The 21,535-nt window shown below is 43.1% G+C and overlaps 1 protein-coding gene across 4 annotated transcripts in view; it reads right to left on the reverse strand.

The window, feature by feature from the left end:
- Window positions 1-7,826: 7,826 nt before the first annotated feature.
- runx2b (RUNX family transcription factor 2b) overlaps window positions 7,827-21,535 on the reverse strand; it is a 44,295-nt gene continuing 30,586 nt past the window's right edge. For all 4 annotated transcript variants that reach the window (XM_028605417.1, XM_028605419.1, XM_028605418.1 and 1 more), the window contains 3 exons: window positions 17,130-17,297; window positions 14,770-14,931; window positions 7,827-11,035 (listed from right to left, as the gene is read on the reverse strand). In XM_028605417.1, coding sequence (XP_028461218.1) covers window positions 10,557-11,035; window positions 14,770-14,931; window positions 17,130-17,297 — 809 coding nt within the window. In that variant the 3' untranslated portion in view covers window positions 7,827-10,556. The remainder of the gene's footprint in view (window positions 11,036-14,769; window positions 14,932-17,129; window positions 17,298-21,535) is intronic.

The following is a 21,535-nucleotide window of genomic DNA, read 5'->3' on the forward strand; positions in this document are numbered from 1 at the left end:
TTGTCTTAAGTTACACATGATATTATGAATGGAGAGAGTATTTATTTAGCAGCCCCAATCAGGCCTGATTAGGTAGAGCCATTAGTGCCTGCGATGAAAAGCGTCTTCCAGGCCAGGTCCACGATGGTCAGGAGCCGCGCCCTCCAGCCCTTCATCAGAGAGACATTTCCTCCACTCTGAGGAGCCTATCAACATCCGCGGGCTAAAGTTCAAGTTCAAAAGTTTCATTGTCCACGCAGAGGAGGGATGGAAATTTGTCTTGGGGCTTATCGTCTTTGGCTTGGTGTCAGGCTGCAACTATAGCGAGACTTCCTTGAAGAACCATAAGGCTCTTGTGTGGTTTGGACAAACATGTGATATGAAATTGGAGCATGATGACTGAGAGCCTTGCTCATTGCAAAGCTCCACAAATAAAATAATATTTTCACAGATCTGCTCCTGCCTTTTCTTTTCTTTACCAGCTAGGTGATCAATCAACACTGATACTTTGGAGGTTGTCATGAAGGGAGGGGTGAGCGGTGCGTCTCAGTGATAGCAAAAGGTGCTGGTGGTGGAGCCTGGATCGCCGTCCTGAAAAGGGTTAAGTGTGCCTGACTGAGTTGATCAAATTCAGTGGTGCAGGTCTGTTTCTCCATCCATAACAGACAGAGAGAGAGAGGGAGAGGGAGAGGGAGAGAGAGTGATGACCGTTGACAGGCTTAAATAGAGGCTTCCATGCCAGGGATCAAACGCCATCCCTCTTCTCCACTCTCTCATTAAGACGGAAAACCCGAGCGCCGCCATCCGATCTGTCTCCATTTTTCCTCAAAGGAGTCTAACTTGAAAGATCTGCGCCTGTCGGATTTACAATGGTGGGTGAGTGGTGTTTACTGAGACGTGGCCTTGCCAGAAACAACAGTCAAAGAAAATAAATGGAGCCTGCCTAGTGTTTCCACAGGAGTAAGGAAATATGGAGCGAAACTTGTGCCTTGCTGTTTGGTAATTAGTACCTAAACATCCCTGTCCTTGGATCCCATTGCTCACATCCAACATTTCTGCAAGCTGGATAATATACAGTGGAGCATTAACGTCAAACACGTCTGGTCATGGGGCCTGGCACGCCACATTAATCTGTTATTACACTCCCAGTGGATCTACCAGTCGCTGGCCTTGGCTAGGCCATCATAGCACAGGGAGTCCACATGGGCTGACAGGGACTCACACACAGCGCACTTTTATAGCCAGGTTTAGTAAACCTTTTCAGCTCAGGCATAAATTGTCTAAATTGAGCCCTGCTTTGAGACCTGAGCTGATTAAAACAAACTGGTGCGTTTGACGTGTGAGGACCCACCAGAAACAGACCTGTGATCCAATTAAGGGCCAGACCCATAGTTTAAGAAATACTGCATACATAGATCTCAGTGCTCCTTTAGCGGCTGCTTTCCATAGATATTGTACCCAGGAGACAGACACATGTGTTTCAGCCTGAGGTGAAGTTTGGGTTTACCTCATACTGTCTTGCTATTTTAGTCAAAACCCTGGATGATCCATGTCCTTTAAGTGCAAGAGCAGCAGAAAGGGCTTCATTTGTTGTGTAATCTCATACAATATCCTGTTCGGCACTTCAGATTTTTCTGTATGATTGTACATAGACCAGACCTAACCTCCGGTTTGACAGTTACAGAATGTAATCATAAGACATCTGTTTTTCTGGATAAATACCCCTGAAGGTTGTTTAACACTTAACCGCTGTATCGAAGGTATTTCCAGAATCCTCAAAGACTCTTCTAATCAGCTGGATTTAAAAATGTCCCGTGTATTGCATCACAAAAAATTACGCCCCTTTTTCATAATCCAAAGAAAGACAGTGGCTGCAATTTGTACTGGAGTGCGGCTCAGGCTGCATATTTCTGTCAGAACCCGACCCCAGGAGTAACCCAGCCTGACCCGAACCAGACAGGTATTCTGTATTTTATATCTGAATCGACTCGAGCCCAAGCATTGACTTTGTGTTACATGAATATTTACCCCTTGAAATAGACTGTGTTGCGTTCATGCGCTGTTGTGTAGGCTAAATAACAAACGCCAGCGCTGAACAAGAAGTTGTCATGTTTTCAGGAGTAACAGGTTTGGACCCAAACGCTGTAGAAGAGACGAGGATGTAGCAGGGAAAGTTTCAATGATTTCATGATAAAAAAAAAAAAAAAAAAAAAAAAAACTTACCAGTCCAAGTAAGCAGGCAGTGATCAATAAAACAGGAAACAGAGCACCAGACACAGACAGACTTCCTGACACAAAGTACGACGACGAACTGACATCAGGTCATGTTTGTAAATGAGAATTTGTTCTCAAACAGTTTACCTGGATAAATAAAGGTTTAAGTAAGTAAGACCAAGGGCGCACACACACTAAATAAGGCAACGAGGGTAGTAATGAGAAACAGGTGACATGAGGGCTGATGAACAGGTGAAACACATCAGGACAGGGCAGACCATCCAGAATGGCGGGAAAACACGAGGCAGGAAGTCAAACAAGACATGACACATGGGAAGTGACCCTACAAAATAAAACAGGAACTAACAGAAGTAGCCCAACACATGACAGTAGGTCCATCATTTCTTTTGTTTATTTTGACACAATATTTTCACAAACAAGAACTTGAAGCACCATGTCAAGTAGGCCGAACCCTACCCTAACCCGAACATCATTTGTTAATATTTTATTGACACTCTAATTTGTACGATAAAAACTAAAATTAAAGTAATTTTTCATAAAAAAATGAATTTAGTTTCTATTCTATTATTTTCATGAATAAGAATGCCTTTATATTTTTTTTTATTATGTTGTTAACAACGTGAAAGGGATTTTACGACTGCCTGAATGTATGTATGTATGGCACAAATAGTTTGATCAGGGGATTAAACTCTCTTTTGCCACCGGAATACGCCAATCACTGATTCCTGGTGTTGGGTTATGACTGACATGTGACATCATCAACATCAACCTATTGAGAAGGTGACAGCTGAGGGCCTGCAGGCCTCGAGAAGGAAGCGTCTAATCAGAGCACGGCTGCCCACGACAGGAACCGTGTCATAACAGGAGATCATGTTTAAAAGGGCAGACAGAGCTGCGGAAGAGGAGGCCTCATCTCTTCCTCTCGGAGACAGAGAGCATCTAAAGAGAGTATCACATTCTCAGCAGGTCCCTCAATCCTCCTCCGCTCGCCTGCCCTTGGAGGTTTGAGTGACTTGTGGTGGAGCATGATGGGGATTATCGATCTGCCTGGCGCGCGCCTGCGGTTTGGGCGTAAAGACTGACGACCTCACCAGAGAGAGTTCTTGGCACACGCCGGCCCCCGTCTTAGATCAGTGCTAGAGCCGCGCGGAGGCTGGGACAGGCCTGTCGTGGCCGAAGTGTGGACCGTTTGAGCTCGGAGCCAGGTGATCAAGACATTTTTCTGTGTATTTAAATAATCAGGCCCAAATTTAGGCAGGAGATAACAATAAACATATCTGATTGTTTTTTTTGTTTTTTTTGGAGAGGAGTCGGTTAAATGAGTAACCATGTCTGCAGACAGCAGAGCCCGGGGGTATTAATGGTCTTGGTCAGACTTACTGGTTAGGTTTTCAGTTCCAGTTGCGCACCACATGAAATAATCCATGGTCACTGGAGAAGGATGTGGACACTGTGCTAATTATGTGAGATGATGATGTCAGGTATTGATACCTACTCGTGAGCCAGAACTTTCCCCTCTTTGCTGCGTTCCAATGTATATAACCGCACTGCGGTGACCACACTCGCTATACGACCACACTCACATCCACATGTCGGACATGTCTGGATCCTCAGCAGCCCTCACACATCCGCACTGTCAGGCGGGCGCTCACTTTATCATTCATAGTTGTAATTTATTGCTTCGCTTGTAGGAAACACGCAGCTTTTTTTTATTTTCCAGTCATAAAGCATAGAACCTGCCTCTAACACGAGTTATGATCCTTGGAGACTGAGAGGATGAATGTCTAAAGCAGAACCAGACACGATGGCGGGCATCCTTCATCCCCTCCTTTTTTTCGCCTGGCATCCCCGCATGGCTATCCCACGTGGCTATGGTCGTGTGGTGGATTTTCCAAAAAAGCCCCAACATGATCGAAATGTCACCAGGGTTGTATGTCATTCAGCAGTGAACTGGATCTCACTGCTCCGAATTACCAGTCCATTAGTTCTCAATTAACACTCGCCTGATAAAATTTGAACAGCGCTTCATCTGACAGGAAGAACACATAAGGCTCCTTCATGCTTGAGTTTCAGGCAAAGATGGGGTCCCTGCCCAAATTTTTGAAATTTTATTGCCTGGCTGAAACCTATGGAAAAGGCCTGTTTTGCATGAATATTTGGCACCGAGCGGAGGTTTATCCTGTCTTATGTTCTGTGCACTCAGTCATGCTGCAACAGTTTGCCATTTTTTGACAGTTGAGATGGTGTATAATTTGAAACATTGACATGAAGCGGAGGCCTTGGACAAAGAGGCCTTTTGTTTGTGTGTTTGGTCGCTGTCCATGGTCCTGACACTCGCATTTTCGCAGTAATTCCTTTTTTTTTTTTTTTTTTTTTTTTTCAGGCGGTGTGGCCATGTCTCAGATTGCATAATATGAACTGGCAGAACTCATTAAATGTAGGCTTTTTATGTTTCATAAGTGCACTTTTCTCCGAGTTGCGTTTCACTTAGCAGCAAATGGTTTCATGGAATCAAATGTTTCCAAAGCAGGCTAAAGAGAAGGCATGCTTTAATCTAGTGATGAATGGATTGTGGTGCTGGATGTCAGGCCGCCTTACAACCTACCATGTCTGGGAGGGTCTGGGCTGCTGCCCGGATGCAGCTCGCTTGCCAGTTGATCGTGTCTTTTATTACAGGTCAAAAGACAAGTCGTCATTTACATCACCCCCCCCCCCCCTCTCTGTGAGGGTGCAGAACTTTTCATATCTGATATTCATTTATTGAGCAAAACCTTTTGTACAGGCTGGAGACAAAACGTGGGGTGTTGGAACTTTACCACTAACATAAAAAGAGCCAGTTTGGCCACATCCAGCCTGCCTTTGGCTGTATGGAACACCATATGGGTGGGCCCCTCACCCGGGTCCCTAAGGTTAAATAAAAATAAAAGCCACTAGAGTGCGCCAAAGTACATGGTTATTGTTGACTCAGTTCGAAATTCTCCTGGAGCAGGAGGGGGTATTGCTCAATTACATTCAGATCAAATTAAGATCAATTTTGTGTGTTTTACGGTGGGCATGGCCTGAGCTCAAAGATGGTCTTCCTCTGAGACATCAAGGTGGCCCGTCGTCATTGGTTAAAATCAGATGACATCAGATTACAAAGGTTCAGGGAGGTCAGCGCTTCACGCTGATTCAACAGGAGAGTTCCCTGCCCTTCCCTGAGTTTATCTAGGGACTAAATGAGAAATCAAGATGCATGAATTCCCACAGAACACACACACACACACACACACACACACACACACACACACACACACACACAGAGAAAGAGCTGTTAGTGGAGACGGAAACATAGGCAGAGATATACCGCTCTGTGAGTGGTATGGGACCCCTGAGGATCACTTCCCGCTTGAGCTGCTCCTCTGAAATCTTTGTAGAGGTCAAGTAAACAGTTTGCATGAGCTGTCAGCAGTGGGTTTGGGTTTGTGTGTGTGTGTGTGTGTGTGTGCACAGTCATCTGATTGGAGTGGGTTTGTATCCTCATAAACTCTTGTTTGTATGACTCTCTGTTGAGTGCATAACATAAAGAAGACAGTGCAGTCTGCTGTCTGATGCTGCAAGACTACTTATGACCTGGTATAAAAATCAAGCGCACATCATCGCTGGCATCATTCCTTAACCACCAAATTCAACGGGGACAAAAACTCCATAGCAAGCCCTCTTAAATGAGTCTGCCTCGGCTCTGCTGTCTCTCCCGTGCATGTAGGACATTATGCTAATTTCTCTGGGTGTCTGGGTCCCGTTGCTCCTCCGCAGTTCATTATTATAATTGCTAGACATGGCTGAGAACGCTGCGAATGTGAACCTGAAACCAGCTGGAGCTTTTTCCATGCAATCTATATTCAGGGAAATCCCGAGAATGCTCCCAATCTGAACCTTAAAAAAACACATGGGATGGTGTAGCTCACCATCTCTTCTCTCTCTCTCTCTATTTCAGCATGTGTACGTGCGTGCGTGAGCACACTTAGATTGGCTCTATTATGTCTTGGAATAATGTAAAACAGCTTCCCTGGGTTCTCCCTGTCTCTGTCCTTGTCTCCATCTCTCTGGTTTCCCAGTGTACCTTTGAAATGAAGCCATGGCAGTGGCAGTGGCAGTAGTAGTCTGGCTGAGCGCGCCCGGAGCCTCAGCCCACCTTAGTCCCCGTCCAAAGACAATGTTGATGCAGACGGAGCGGCAGACCAGAGATGACACCGCTCAACGTGCTTCCTCGCACACGACACGTTCGGAGATCTGCTCATTTAAAAAAAAAAAAAAAAGATTGAAGTTATAACACCGCTGAATGTTCTTGGGGAATTACAGTGTGCTGAATGGTGGCCCATAATATTTAAATAGGAATCAGCAGACCGGGAAATCTTATCCAAATATCCAGAAAATATTGTTGATGAGCTCTAATCACACGCATAAACTTTTGAAATTAAAGGTCCTGTCCAAAAAAGCTCAATTACCTTGGTTAAATATCCTAAAAGTCTATGAATGTGTATGTATTGTTTATTTTAAATCCTGGACTAAAGATGTCTCTTACTTCACTGAAAAGTAAAATCTAGGTTTTTGTACACTGGAGGCTTCAAATTTCCACATCACAGCTGTAACCCGTAAGTTGCATATTGGAACCACGATTGGATAGTTGTGATGTCACAAAATCCTGCTTGTATGTACGCGTCTTAAATAGTTTTTAAAGGTCCCATGACATGGTGCTCTTTGGATGCTTTTATATAGACCTTAGTGGTCCCCTAATACTGTATCTGAAGTCTCTTTCCCGAAATTCAGCTTTGGTGCAGAACTACAGCCACTAGAGCCAGTCCCACAATGAGCTTTCCTTAGGATGTGCCATTTCGGTGTCTGAAGCTATTGAGGAGGAGAGCGGGAGGGGCAAGGTGGAGGGTGGGGGTGGGGCCTTGACCAACTGCCACTTTTCTCGTTTGAAAGCCATGATGTCTCTCTCCCATGGGTTGGCCAAATTCTCTGGGAGGGCAAAGCAGAGAAAGGGGAGGTAACCTTGCTTGTTATGACCTCATAACAAGCAGATTCCAAAACGGCCCATCTGAGCTTTCATTTTCTCAAAGGCAGAGCAGGATACCCAGGGCTCGGTTTACACCTATCGCCATTTCTAGCCACTGGGGGACCATAGGCAGGCTGGGGGAATGCATATCAATGTTAAAAAAACTCATAAAGTGACATTTTCATGCCATGGGACCTTTAAGTAAGCAAAGAACAACAAATAAATCTTCCCCCCTCCAAGCAGATGAACTTGAAACCAGCCTTTCTAGTGTCAAACTCTGCACCTACGTCATTCATTAAGTTACAAAAAGCAAAACACATTTTTTAGCGGACGTGGGGGTGGGGGGGGGGGGGGGGTTTAAATGAAAATTCAGCCAACATAAAAATGTAAACACTCAGAACATTTTGGTAGATAATCTCTACACACATGCATAGTGCCTTTTTTTCTTTTTAGATCAAACAAAACTGTTATTTCAGTGGAAAGAGGAGATTTAGAGGGAAAATTAAGTTACAAAATTCCTATTTTATTCTTAAAATAAACAAAATGTACAATCACAATGCCAATTTCACTCACTGTTGTCAGGTCTGTTTGTCCCTTTATAAAAAAAAAAAAAACTCACTTGATGATGATATGAAACGTACCAGCAAAATCATTAGTTTCAGTTTCCTGACAAGTGTTCATGAGAGAAGAAGCATAACAATAGACATAACAAGTAAACTTTACATAAGAGCAGGGTAAGGTATGGTTCCTGGATATCATACATGTTGATCATTAAATGAAACAAGCCTTTTGGTGACAGTTTGTACGCAACATGTAACCAAAGGAAAGAAAAAAAAGGACGAACCTCTTGTTTTCTGAAGAAAAGAAGAAGAGGAAGAAAAAAAAAACACAACACAAACTAAAGCAGATGAGGACAAAATGGGATGTCAGTGCTGCATTGATGTGTAAACAGTTTTTAAAAGACCATTTCCTGTTCAAAGTTTGGACAGAAAAGAAGCGGATTAAATAAATCCCAACAGATGTGCATAGTTACTATGGAGACATTGAATAAATTTGTAATTGGAAAAAAGCTATAAATCACAACAATCTAAAAGGTTTTTATTTGCTTTCTTATGTTACACTGTAACAGCAAAGAGACTTTTTGTTTGGGCCGAAGCAGTTGGGGAAATGTACTGTGACATGTTCGATTCCATTAAGTGAGTTCAGAACATCCTCTGCAGAGACTGGAAAAGAGGCACTGCGTGCAAACCTTCAATGAAAGCTTGAAGTCTGATCCTTGGACAGGGCCATGTTTTTCTCAGCTTTTTCAAATTGGGTTATTATATTACCTACATGTACTGAATATCATATTGTATGAAAGCAAGAAAAATGTCTTTTTTTTCCCAAACAAATACCAACTGCCTTGTGAGATCAGATTCAACTCCAATGTAAATGGCTTGTTTGGCCAAGTGTGATCCATTCTGTGCGTGTGTGTGTGACTCCAGTGGCGTTATATCTGCACTGAGGACCAAAACCACGAGCCCTGCTGGCAGCCTGCCGTAAGTGCTGCTAGAAATAAAACAAGAAATAAGTGCTTTATGAAACAAACATACACAAGTCTCCCATATTTTTGGGTTACCAGTTTGCTGCCAGCAGCTGCATCCAATCACTTAGGTTTTTGCACTTTTTCCTTAAACTGCAACAGTTTTCTTTACTATATTTCACATAGTAATTTCAAATTGGAAATGATCAGACCTCCCCTCATGCCACATGATTTGTGACACCGGTAAAGGATCCAAACCAGGCCAACAAAAGCAGAAAAAAAGCAGGAAAATAAATAAATGTCTGAAGGAATGTCACAGTCTCTTTTGTCTCTAACTGTGATATTTCCTTTTCAGTCTCAGAGACTGAAGGAGGAAAAAAAAAAAGCAAAGAAACAAACGTACCCGTGTGTGTCACACACTAAGACAAACTTTTTCAAAGCCAACTTTTGCACATGATATGAAAGTTAGAACAGCCTTGGCGTGTTTTTCCCTATAATCTTGACAGAGGATTCAGCCGGACTAGATATGAAAAGAAGATTGCAGATTTACCAAAATCGGTGGGATTTGAGTTCATCCAGAGATTATTCCAGTCCTGAGGAGTTCATGTACCGTAAAAAATAACTGAACCATGAAGTCGGACCTGCTGGGCGTGGCAGCGCCAGAATCACCTGTGGGCTACGTGTCAGTTTGTATATAAATGTACCATTTCTTATTTGGACAAGGAAATACATATGTACGGTATCTGGGCGCATGTCACACTACACAAACTGAAGAAATCAAGCAGAATTTCCCCAAAATGTAATTATTTTTCCCTACCGAAGCTCTCTTTCATGGTATGATGCCAAAAGGCACAATACGAGTTATTGCTCAATAAATACCAGAGGTTTAATTCTAAGCCAAATGTGTGTCAACGCCTAGCGAGGATGTTGGGCTCTCGACGTGCGGAGCAGTTCAACTGAAAGTTACACCAGAAGAAACATGTTGCAAAACATTTTGGAAATTACATTTCATATTCAAAACGATTTAAATCTTTGGGTACTACAATAAAAAAAAAAAATTAAACCTCTCACTCTCTTAAATTACCTATAAAAAAAAACAATTTAACTTAGTCATATAGATGCATCAAAAATATTCAGATTACACTTCTTTGACTCAAGTTTCAAATATAATACATAATTTATGGCTTTATAAGTTAAAACTAAGAAAACGCCTCAATCTACATCAACATTTCACCCACAATATACAAGTTAAATTAATTGTTTTTTAAGCAAATTTAATGTCCATACCACTTAAGGTAACATATGTGTTACTCTCATCACTTGCTACTCAGTGCCTAACTTGCATCTTGATATTGTCGTAGTACAAAAACATGCTCTGCAAAAAGCCTTATTGAAATACAAACACTATACAAAAGAGGCAGTCTTTTACAAATATTGTTGAAGCATCCCTTCGCTCGTGGATTATAATAAAAATGAAATAATGTCTCATCCACTTGGGCCGAGTAAACCAAAATTGTCTTTCTCATTATTGCTGTGAGAATGACTCCCTTTGTAGTGCCTTGGTCAAAACACATTCCAGGAAGACTAGTCCATACAAGTCTGGTCTTATTTCTTTTCTTTTCTTTTCTTTTTATCTCAACCTTAATTTCCAAGCAAAAAGGTAGAGATAGCTGATGAGAGCTCAAAAATCCCCTTTTCAATAAAAAAGAAAAAGAAAGGTTTTGTGCTTTCAAACCATGACATCAGTTGACTTCTAATCTCCGCCCCCTTTGGCGTTCTTCAATATGGCCTCCAGACAGCTTCATCCATGCGGCCTCCAGAGTTGAGAACAGTCGGGGAGTTACTGTGGCTTCCGTCGCCGTCCACCCCTCCCTCCGTCTGGCTGGGCAGGTTGGGGTTCACCAGAGAGGTGCCCGTGGAGGCGCTAGTGCAAGGCGGGATCATCCGGGAGGGCGAACGATCCCCGCCGGGAACCATGGAGAACTGGTAAGAGCCGGACGAAGCGCCGTAGTAGAGATAGGGCGTGCTGCTGGTCTGGAAGGGTCCGCTCTGGCTCTGGGTGGAGCCCGGGTAAGGAGGGGGAAGGTAGGTGTGGTAGTGGGCGCTGCCCAGCGACATGGCGGAGGTGACGGGCGGGGTGTAGGTGAACGTGGCCGGGTAGTGCATCCGAGGGCTGGAGAAACGACTCTCTGTGAGGGACGAGAGGCCCGGGAACTGACGCTCAAACTGACCAGGGAACGGGCTCAGGTCAGAAGAACCTGCCGACACACAGACACATTCATTTCTTTAGGATTCAGCAGCACGGCAGACACCGTCACACAAGCAGAAATAATCAGTTCTGATCATGTGAATTGTTGCTTTGGACTCAAACTATTAAGCACTTTGTCTTGTAACTCAATTTAACAAATAAGTCCCTTGAGAAATGAAACACTAGTGAACGGAATTATATGTAATCAAATATTCCCGAGTCAGATATGTGTATTATATAATTTAGAACAGTGATTCTCAACTGGTGGGTCGCGGACCCAAAAATGGGTTGCGGTGGTCAATAAAAAAATAAAATTTAATACGCATCCGATTTTGGACTTTTTTTTGGGACAGACATGCGTCAAATCCGTGCTGCAGTCTAGCGCCGTAGCCATGGTAACCACCATTTGATTAACGTTCACTTTTAAGTTTGTGTTGATGTTCAGAGGCAAGATGGCAAAGCGCAAATATGACCCGGCGTATTTAAAATGTGGATTTTTGTACATTGAGAATAATTACTAATATCTAATGTTGTGGCCTTATTTATTTTGTGCAATTGTGATATTTCATTTATTTTAGTCACTTTTGTCCATGCAGTTGTCATGTTCCTCCCCAGTTTCCTTTTAATGTGCTGTGAAATGCACTTTGCAAATATGTAAATATGTGTATTTATGTGTTTTTTTTTTTAAAAGATGACGTATATGTGTTTTTATTTAAATATTATAAATATTTTATATTAAAGTGCTCATATTATGCTTTTTGGCTTTTTCCCTTTCCTTCATTGTGTTATATATCGTTTTTGTGCAAGTTATAGGTTTACAAAGTGAAAAAGCCTAAAGTCCACCCCAAAGGGAGTTACCATCTCCAACAGAAAACACTGTTCACCAACTGCTCCAAACAGCTCTGTTGTAGTCCAGCCTTTACTTCAGAGACAAACGTGGTCACTTTGTAACACGTTATAATGCTCACCTAGCTGATGGCGTGGCACACCCTCATACTCTGCTTCTGACTGGCTAGTAGTCCTTACCTAGCTACTGCACATACGCGACTCCCAACAAAGATGGAACAGAAGTGAGATGGCTCACTCTGTAGCTAAAACAGAGAGTTCAACACACAGGGTGAAAAGAGGAGCTGCACTAATGTGCAGTATAACACAAATATGGTGTTTTTTGAAAATTAAACCATGTAAACCTATTCTGGTACAACTTCTAAATACAATTATGAAACTGAAAATGAGCATAATATGAGCACTTTGAGAATTTGTTTGGTTTGACTTCTATAAAAGTGGGCCGCGACTTAATGACCTTGGAAAATGTGGGTCACAGGGTGAGACCAGTGGAGAACCCCTGATTTAGAAGAACAGCATTCATCAACAAATATTTTTACATTTATCAACTTGACTGGTGTTTTTCACGTCAACTGTTGAGTTTTGATAAAGTTAACAAACACATAAGAGAAGTCCCACGCATGCATCTGCCTTAACATGTTTACGCCTCTGCATATTTATGTTTCTGTGTGTGTAGGCGCATGTGTATCTATATGACTGTTTATGCATGCAAATGTGTGTGTGCAGGGTTTTGTGTGTGTGTTTGTGTGTGTGAATACTGTATGCACATAAAAAAGCAGTTGGGATGAATCAGGAGCTGCACATGTGGAAACACTTTAAGCAGAAACAGTTTCCATGAGATCCATAATGAGGCAGGGCTGAGCTCTGATGTGGCTCCTCTCCTCGCCTCCCATCGGCTCCAGCGTGTGCGTGTATATGTGTGTGTGTGTGTCTGTGTGCATGAAGGCAAACGAGAGAGAGAGAGACAGAGAGAGCGAGAGAGCAGAGAAGGAGCTGCTCCATCTCACCATTCGTTCCTCTCTCCGCTTCATCCCTTAAAAAATACCCCAAAACCACTAACTGGCTGCGGCGAGCTTCGCGCTGGGCGCAGAGTTTAAGGAGAATAGGAGGTCCTCCCCCTCTCGCACTCTCTCCCTCCCTCCCTCCCTCCCGTCTCCTCTCAGTGGTTTAGTCCAGCCATGGCGCTCTTATCATAAATCACCAGGCGTCTTCCGTGTCACCATGTCTGCTGCGAGAGGACAGGGGGTGGCGGGGAAGAGGAGGGGGACGCAGTGTTTATGTGCAGGGGGGAATTGCGAAGCCGGTTTGTCGCTAGCGTCAGATAGCATATGCTGCCAATTAAGGCCTTTAAACTTCCTCTTTCCACAAGCTCCGTTTGATTCTAATAGAAATAGGAGGTGATTGTCTCCGCTGTAGAGCAGCGGTGTGATCTCAGACGGGACCGGCGCTGTTCAATAAACTCCTGACTCCTGTTTTTAACATTTGGACCTATTTGAGTGCTAAAAGGGGCCCTGTGATGATGAGCCAGATCGAACTTTATTAGTTTAAATGTAACCAGAGTGGAACAATGTCTAAATATTTGGAAGGATTTTTACAAACTCGAGAGCATCACTTCCGAATTAGGTGTTTTTTCCTTGACTGATGATTTTTTTGCAACCGCTTCTTAGCAACTGTAACATTTCAACACATGAGCTGGATTGTGTGAAGGTGTGTGTGGAGGGGAGGAGGCGGGACGGTGCACAGTTTGCATTGGAGCATCCATATCAGCTTCTGCTTGTACTTGTCGGTATGTTCTGTGGCTGGATACTGTTACAGAGCAGCCTGGCAAGGTGTCAACATGATCTCCAGAGATCTGAGAGCCTTAGTCACATCACTTAGAAGGCATTAAGTGCTCGAGGTGTGCAAGTGGGTGAAGGCGAGGTTTGGGCCTGTGTTTATGCGTGTGCTTGCACATGCGCGCGTGACACTTTGAGAACAAAGCCTGACGCTCAAAAGATGAAAGTTGAAGGGAAAGACCAAACTAATCAAGGCTGACAAGGCAGCTGGCTGGATTTTAAACCCTTTCTAATGCAGAGTCACATGGCCGCGTCGCGTAATCACTCACCCTCGCTCGGGGCGTTTACACACACACACACACACACACACACACACACACACACACACACACACACACACACACACACACACACACACACACACACACACACACACACACACACACACACACGCACACAGTAGGGTGTAGTACATTAGCAAAAGAAAAATGGAGGAAAAAAAAAACACATGGCAGTGAGTCAAACAGGTGTACGGGGGAGAAACTTGTCTGGCGGCATGTAGGGAGTTTAAAGGAGCTTTCACATTGGGGGAAAAACAGAGACAAATTGGAACACAGGCAAACAAACTGGCTAGACAATTACCCAGAATGCCTTGTGAGAGAAGCGTATTGCTATAAAGACACTTTATTTGTCAGTCACGAGCCTGTTATTATCCCGGGCCTGTTATTACCCGTACTCATCTGGGATCAAAGGCTCGAAGCAAGGAAAAAAAAAGGAAACAATCATTTTTTTTTCCTACTGTCATCCACGCCATCCAAACCACTCTCTGGAGAGACAGTCGGACTCTGACTACATGCCTCATTCCTCTCATTTGAGAATGAGCTAATAGCAGCTCGCCGTGCTGTGTAAGTCTCTGGTAAATACTAGCACATTCTTTTGGAGTCTTTGTTTATGTTTCTGCTTTTGCGTGCGAGCTTGTGTGCATGCATGTCCGTCTTTCTCTCTCCCTTTCCCTCATTCTTTCGCATTAGAAAGAAATCTGGATTATTTGTGGCAGTTTAAGCATTGCTGATGGGACAAGGAGACAGGGTGGTTTCACACAGTGGCAGAGTCGTGGTTCTACCTGGCAATCGTCTAGGCACGTCACTGATGGCAGGCAGGCCCGTGCCTCGGCTGGAGGAGAGGGGGGTGGTGGAGTGGACTGAGGGGGACGCCATGGGACTCAGGTAGGACGGGTACGTCTGTTCATACGACCAGGGAGGAGAGGACTGGGACTGACGAGGGTCTGATCGGGAGAAGGAAAGCAAGGGAAGGAAATGAGGAAGAAGAGAAATAGCCAAGAAAGACATACAAAGACAAAAAAAGAAAGGAAGAATAATTACCAGTGGCCCATCTGATGGTTCAAATGTTCTTTCTTTTTTGCTAAAATGTGTAATAACATTAACAACAACTGTAGACATTACTAGCGTCTCTGTTTCACTGTGCTTAGGTTTTGAGGTAAGTATCAGTTGGACTCATTATGCAACATCCTCCTTAATGACACATCTAATGTTTACCTCCGAAGAGAAGATCTTCCTGTTTGCCTTATAAAACATTGTGCTTGCAGCTGAGGCACAGAGAGCCTTGCTGGCACACAACCAGGGTGTAAACACACCAGCAGACAACCAAGAAAATAACCAAAGCACACACACACTTTATTGTGTTGCAACACTATTGTAGAGCATGAAAGTTGGCCTATATTACATTGTATGTGAGCTACGTTTTATTTGTAATGGTGAAATTTGTGAACAAATGTGCAGTGATTTACAATCGCTAATTCAGTGATTCCCAAGGAGGGTAGTTGCCAGGGGTTGCAGAGAGATTATGGACTTGCTGAACTCCTTTGAAAAAAAAAAAATAGAAATCAAGAACATATTGAGTTAGGTACAACTCCTGAACGCTATTGAGATTGAGAGTGCATGAAAAGTAGGGATCAAAACAAAAAGAAAATGGATAAATTGTTAAAAAAGTAAGCTTAAAGTAATGAATAAACCGGTAACCAAAAGTAATGAATAAACAGTTAAAAAAGTTAGCTAAAAGTAATGGTTGAACGTCCAGCAGTCACTCCAAGCACTATGTAACGTAGTAAGACTGCGACCAAAACGACCTAATCATTGGCAGTTCAATTGTATAAAAACATTATTATCTACTTTGATATAACTAACAGTCTTAAATAACATCCAATTTCTAATCCATTCAAAACCATTTGGAATGTGTCGGGTGATAAAGGGGTACTTGGGTTTCTGTGACAGGGCTGTGGGGGGTACGTCAGACAACAAGGGTTGTGAACCACTGCTCTAATTAAAGCTGTACTTAGATATACAGTTCAAGCTTCACCTCAAAATATTTACACTTGAGAATCAGTTTGCTGACATGCAGTTAATTAATGTACCAATCCAGTGGATAATGCTCTCGCTCGTGGCCACACTGCTACGCTGTTTAGCCATCCCTCAAATGATCCACTAAGTAACACCTCAAAGCCATGCCAGAGAGTAACTAAGAGCTAAATGACGACCTGTGACGAGCCTCCAGAGGTGTGGCAGCGATCAGGTAGCAGCCGTGAGAGATGGTGTTACCTTCTAGGATGTAGATTGATATAGTGACGGAGTAGAGAAAGACAAACGATCTCGGAGGCAATGTAACATACTGCACTGGGCGTTCTGTGGTCCCATCAGGATGTGCACGTGGCTCCAGTTGGGGTTTGATATTTCACCTTACATACAGTAAGCCTGCTTGCTCATTCAGTGATACCCTTTAGGCTATTGTTCAGAAAAGGTGTGGTACACATTGCAGATGCTCCTACTTTATCAATGAGTTCTTTATTTGCATTTTCTTGGAATAAAAGTAATGTAAATGGTAAGGCTGGCAGTCCATCTGAAATACATACTATTAAGATTATTTTTTGATAATAATAAAAATCACAATATGGCAAATGCATAATTGTATATAAAATAATCAAATTGATGTTCAAAGCAATAAAGTGTGTTCCAATTTCCAATTTTCTTGAAAATGTAAATTTTGCAAACTGACTTTTGATCATATCATAATACAATAATAACAAAAGTATATATGTTGATCGCCAGCCTTAATTAAATGCCTTGTATCATTGGAACCAGGCCATAAAAACATGATTTCATTTATCGAAAGAAACAGGATAATCCAATAGGTAAAGCCTAAAATTATTTTCATTCTAGATAAAAAATAGGTTTCATTGTTCAGTACAGGGATGCAAGGTATTTGTATCAGTTCACGGTAAGACACCTCTGATGCTAACTACCTGCAAAGGTTTTGCAATAATAATCCCAGAGGATCTTTTCACAGCGGGGTCAGAACTTTAAAAATCATCTACAGTCCTGCTCTATGACATTTCACCGGGGTGGCTGCTTGCTTTAATGGTGCTTAAAACCAATCTTTTCTGGGTCTGAGGTCAAAGTTGAGAATCACCTGTTATCTGAGTCTGTCCCTGCGGGTTGAAGGAGTTGGCCCCTGTGTTGAGATTTGGCCGGGGGCCTTGAATGGGAACAGCCACCCTCACCCTCATCCTCTCAAGCTCACTAAGGCGGTCTGAGAAGAGACCAGTCTTGGGAGGGTCCTCAAGTTTCTGACGATGTCCTGTGGACACACAAAAACAGTGTTTTATTGGTAAAGAGATTACAGGCTGCAGTAAGAAAGGATTTTATTTGATAATAATTATTTATTACCGCTATGATGTTGCAAGCAAATGATCTGAATTTGTATGTTTGTTCTCTTGGCATGCAGCCTGTCAGTTAGCCTCAACAATGTTTTAATGACTCAGTTCTTCTGTGTGCCATGCTTAACTTGGTAAATATAGTTTGTGCTCCTAAACAAAGAGGGGGTAAAGAGAGGCTTTTGTGAATCGGATGCTACATCCTGCTAATTAAGAAGGCAATTATCTCCGATCACCTTGCATGAGAGAAATGGTTAGGCGTGAGAGTGAGAGGGAGAAGATGCATGTATGTTTAGTTTTAACCTGAGGCTTCTTCCTCAGGTAAACACAAGCTCTCACGCCATCGCCCAATTATCCCCACAGGAGTTGTAACTCATGCCAAATATATTATATCTTTTCCTGCATTCCTCTGCCAATACCTTTACACCCTTTATATCCTGATTTTACTCTCATCACTCTTTCGGGCTGGTAACCAGCCCATCTCTATCCCAGCAGCCCTATTGGCCCAGCAGCTAAACCTGCCCAGGGACCCAGGTGTAGACTATAGTTAAGCGAAGGTGGGGTAGAAAGAGAGGCCTGTGCACAAACAGTCCTTTTTTCACTGACACAGGTCTGTGTCACTGACACAGGTCTGTGTCACTGACACAGGTCTGTGTCAGTACGTCTGTCTGGTCTCGCACTAATTCTCCTGTAAAGGTGGTAAAGTAAATATCAAGAGTAGAAACTCCTGCTGTGCTTGGCAGATTTCCAGTTGGCTCAGACAGAAACAATAAGCTACTTCAGAATCCTGCCCAACCTGCCTGTGCTGGGAACAAAGGCCTGGCACTACATCTACAGGACTGTGTGGGTGTTATGGAAGGAGAGGAGATCTTCAGAAAAGATCAAAGACCACAGAAAATTGCCTCAGCGGGGGTCCTTGTGGACAAATTGTATAAAGGTGCTGACAGACCAGGGAGATCGTCAGCCATCGGTGAGGATTCTTTGCCGTAGTTTTTGCGATCTGTCACACAATGTTGCTACTCGTCGAACCTCCTTGGCTTCTTTTCGGAGACGTCAGTGAGAGGAATCCATCTGATTGGCTATTCAGCTTGAGCCATTTCGTACACAAGAAGAAAAAAGTGAGGAAAGCAAGCAACCGACTTTTGAGAGGCCACACACAGAAGGCTCCTTTCATTTTGCATCTTCATCTCATCTTCATCAATCCAATACACACAGAGCTGTCAAAACTGGTCACAAATGACGTTCCAATGTTCTTTCAAAAAAAAAAACTTCTTTAATATTAAATTGGAATATCTATTTTTGCCCATTATGTCCATAATATGGCAAACGTACAACAAGATACATAACTACTTGTGTAGGTATATTTATTTGAACATAAACATGCTATATACCTACACATGACAAAATAAACTAATAAATAATGTCCTATAGGCTACTGCAAAACTTAAGTTAAAGACCGTAGACCTCTCTCCCTGGGCACCATGGTTTTGTGTGAGACGGAGAACTGAGCCCCAAAGCAAGCAAGCAAGCTAGCTAACTAGCCAGCCGGCTAGCCGGCCACTAGATTGGAAAAATGTAAGAACTTAATGTTTCATTCACACACTCTTGTCACAACGTAGGAAAACACATTGCTATGGCCAGATGAGTGACAACTATGTTTGGCAAATTTCCTGTAACCAGTGTAGCATGAAGGCATGTTGGGTGGAATTAGCAAAAAAGCTAACCTGCCAGCCAGAATGGATGACAGCCCGGCAGATGGACAATCTGGGTAGCCATGGGTTGTGTCTGTTGTCATCCCGGTGGGGAGTGAAGCAGAGGGAACGTAGGCTCTGTGCTGCCACTGGCTGATTCGGGCAAACACTGTTTTGTTGTATGTATCATACAACGGTTTGAATATCCAGTTTCCCTTTTTAGATGACGAATAGATTACCGCCGCCTGCTGGTATTGAGCGTTTTTTCCTCTTACACAGGCGCAGAACGTATGTGCCAGTTGGTCGTCGACCGCTGTCTTTGCTGTGTGTTCAAGTTCAACTTTTTGGCCAAGACACAGAGCGATGAGAAGCGAGGTCCCAGTCGGCCTTCATCGCCAATAGTTCTTGGCTGTCTGCCTGGTGTGTCAGCACCTTAAAATGTGTACCAATGACCTACCGGCTGAGGAACTTTGTCGCAGGCCATCCCCACCTTTGTCTCACTCCCTGCTGATTTTATGTCACTTTCACCATCAAACAAACATCAAATGACAAAATAATCTCTCAAAAATGGTCTCATCTTAGGTGTGTCATTTTTCCACTACTGCAAGTTTTAAAAAATATATTTCAGCCACATAAATGCTTTTATGAAACCATCTGACTCAAATTAATTTATTCTGGAACAACAATTTGAAAATGACAGGAGTGAAAATGCAGCCAGACAGACCATGATTTTTATTACAGTGACGTTACCGGACTGGCATTGTCCAGTTCAAAACAAACAGACAATCTCATCATCCGCTTCTTTGCGTAGTTGCTTTGGAACGCGCATAATATAGTCCACTTGAAAACCTCAGCTTACTGAAGTTTTTTGCTTTCTAGCATAATTCATGGCCATATTTCATTAAAAATATTTCTCCATCGTTACTGCGGATAATTTGTGCCTCTTGCTGGCCTTCCTCATCTCTCTGTGCAAGCTGTGCCCAGTCAATCATAGCGTTTCCATTTTCAACAGACCGAATTTCTATTCTAAAAAAGCCTCGGGATACAGTGCGGGCTTTGTGCATAGCCTGTCTCCTAGTGATGGGAATAAATAGCAATGGGAGACCGAGGGAGACGAGGGGAGACAGAGGGGGACAGACACGAGGGGGAGGAGGCACATGGAGAGGAAGAGACCCTGATGACCAGTAAATTAAGATCACTGGATCAGTCAGGAGCACAGCGAATGGTGAAATAGTTAGAGAGGGTTTAGGATTTCGACATCTTTAAGGAAGATCCCAAAATACAGACATATATTAACATGTATATTTAAGGAGATGAAGCTAATTCTGATCGACATGACAAGCCAGCTCTCTGTCACTGGTAACTTAGACTTGTTGTCGCAATTTCAGTAGCTCTCAGCTTTCACCCACGACCATATTGTCAAGAAACCTATGGATGCAACCCAGTAAAAAGGAAACCAATGTATCTTTTCCTCCTATAGTAATGCAGCATGTCAACCACCACATTAAGGTCCAATTTACACTCCAAACAGCCTTACCTCAAGTCTATTAGTTTAGCCTGCCTTGACAGTAAATACAGTTTTTTTCACAAGCTAATTACACCTTTTAGACGACAACTGTTGCCAAACACAAGACGTCTCAGCTGTTTTATCGGAACCCTAGCAGGGCGGAGGAATGAGCCGGGGGTATTTAAAGGAGCGGGAAAGGCGGATGATTTCACTGCCGTAGGGAAAGTCCCTGAGATTCCCATCATCTCTGTGAAAACAGCGGAGATTTTCGATAGCGCCTGCCACTTCCCTGCCCAGCCAGCGGCCGGAAACAGAGATTCAGACCAGATGTGAGCAACTTGCGCGCATGCATGCACGCACACATGCAAGAATAGACATATGCAAACACACATCTGTGCATGCAATAATGCACATTTGAACACATGCCTCATACATACACCCTTGCCCATACACGTACAGGCTCACACATGCCCATACACACACACAGGCTAAAAAAAATTAATCATGATTAGATAACACCGCTATAGATAGTATATCTAATCACACAGTTGCATACTGATCCTAGAATAGTATTATTTCAGCCGTCCCAGATACATAAGTCTGGATTCAACTCTCCCCTGCTGATCTGATAACAGTTAGTAAGAGCAAGTAGGCAAACAGAATATAAGTCCTCTGTAATTAATGGCAGCATCAGATTGGATCTGAGCCTGAGCACAGAGATCTTTGACGAATAGTTAGCTGTTCCCTCGTATGTCCTGGCTGAAAATATTCCTCAAAAACCCAAGTTTTCCTTTTTTTTTCCCAAATGCTCAAAAGATTATTGGGATAGTTTTTGGGAAATACACTCTTTTGCTTTCTTGTTAGGAGTTAGAAGAAGAAGATTAAGAGAAGATTGTTACCGGTAAGGTAAATATGCAGCTACAGCCTAGCATAAAGACTGGAAACAGCTAGCCTGGCTCTGCCT

Source organism: Perca flavescens, chromosome 18 (genome assembly GCF_004354835.1).
Source record: "Perca flavescens isolate YP-PL-M2 chromosome 18, PFLA_1.0, whole genome shotgun sequence".
In the NCBI taxonomy this organism is placed as follows: Eukaryota; Metazoa; Chordata; class Actinopteri; order Perciformes; family Percidae; genus Perca; species Perca flavescens.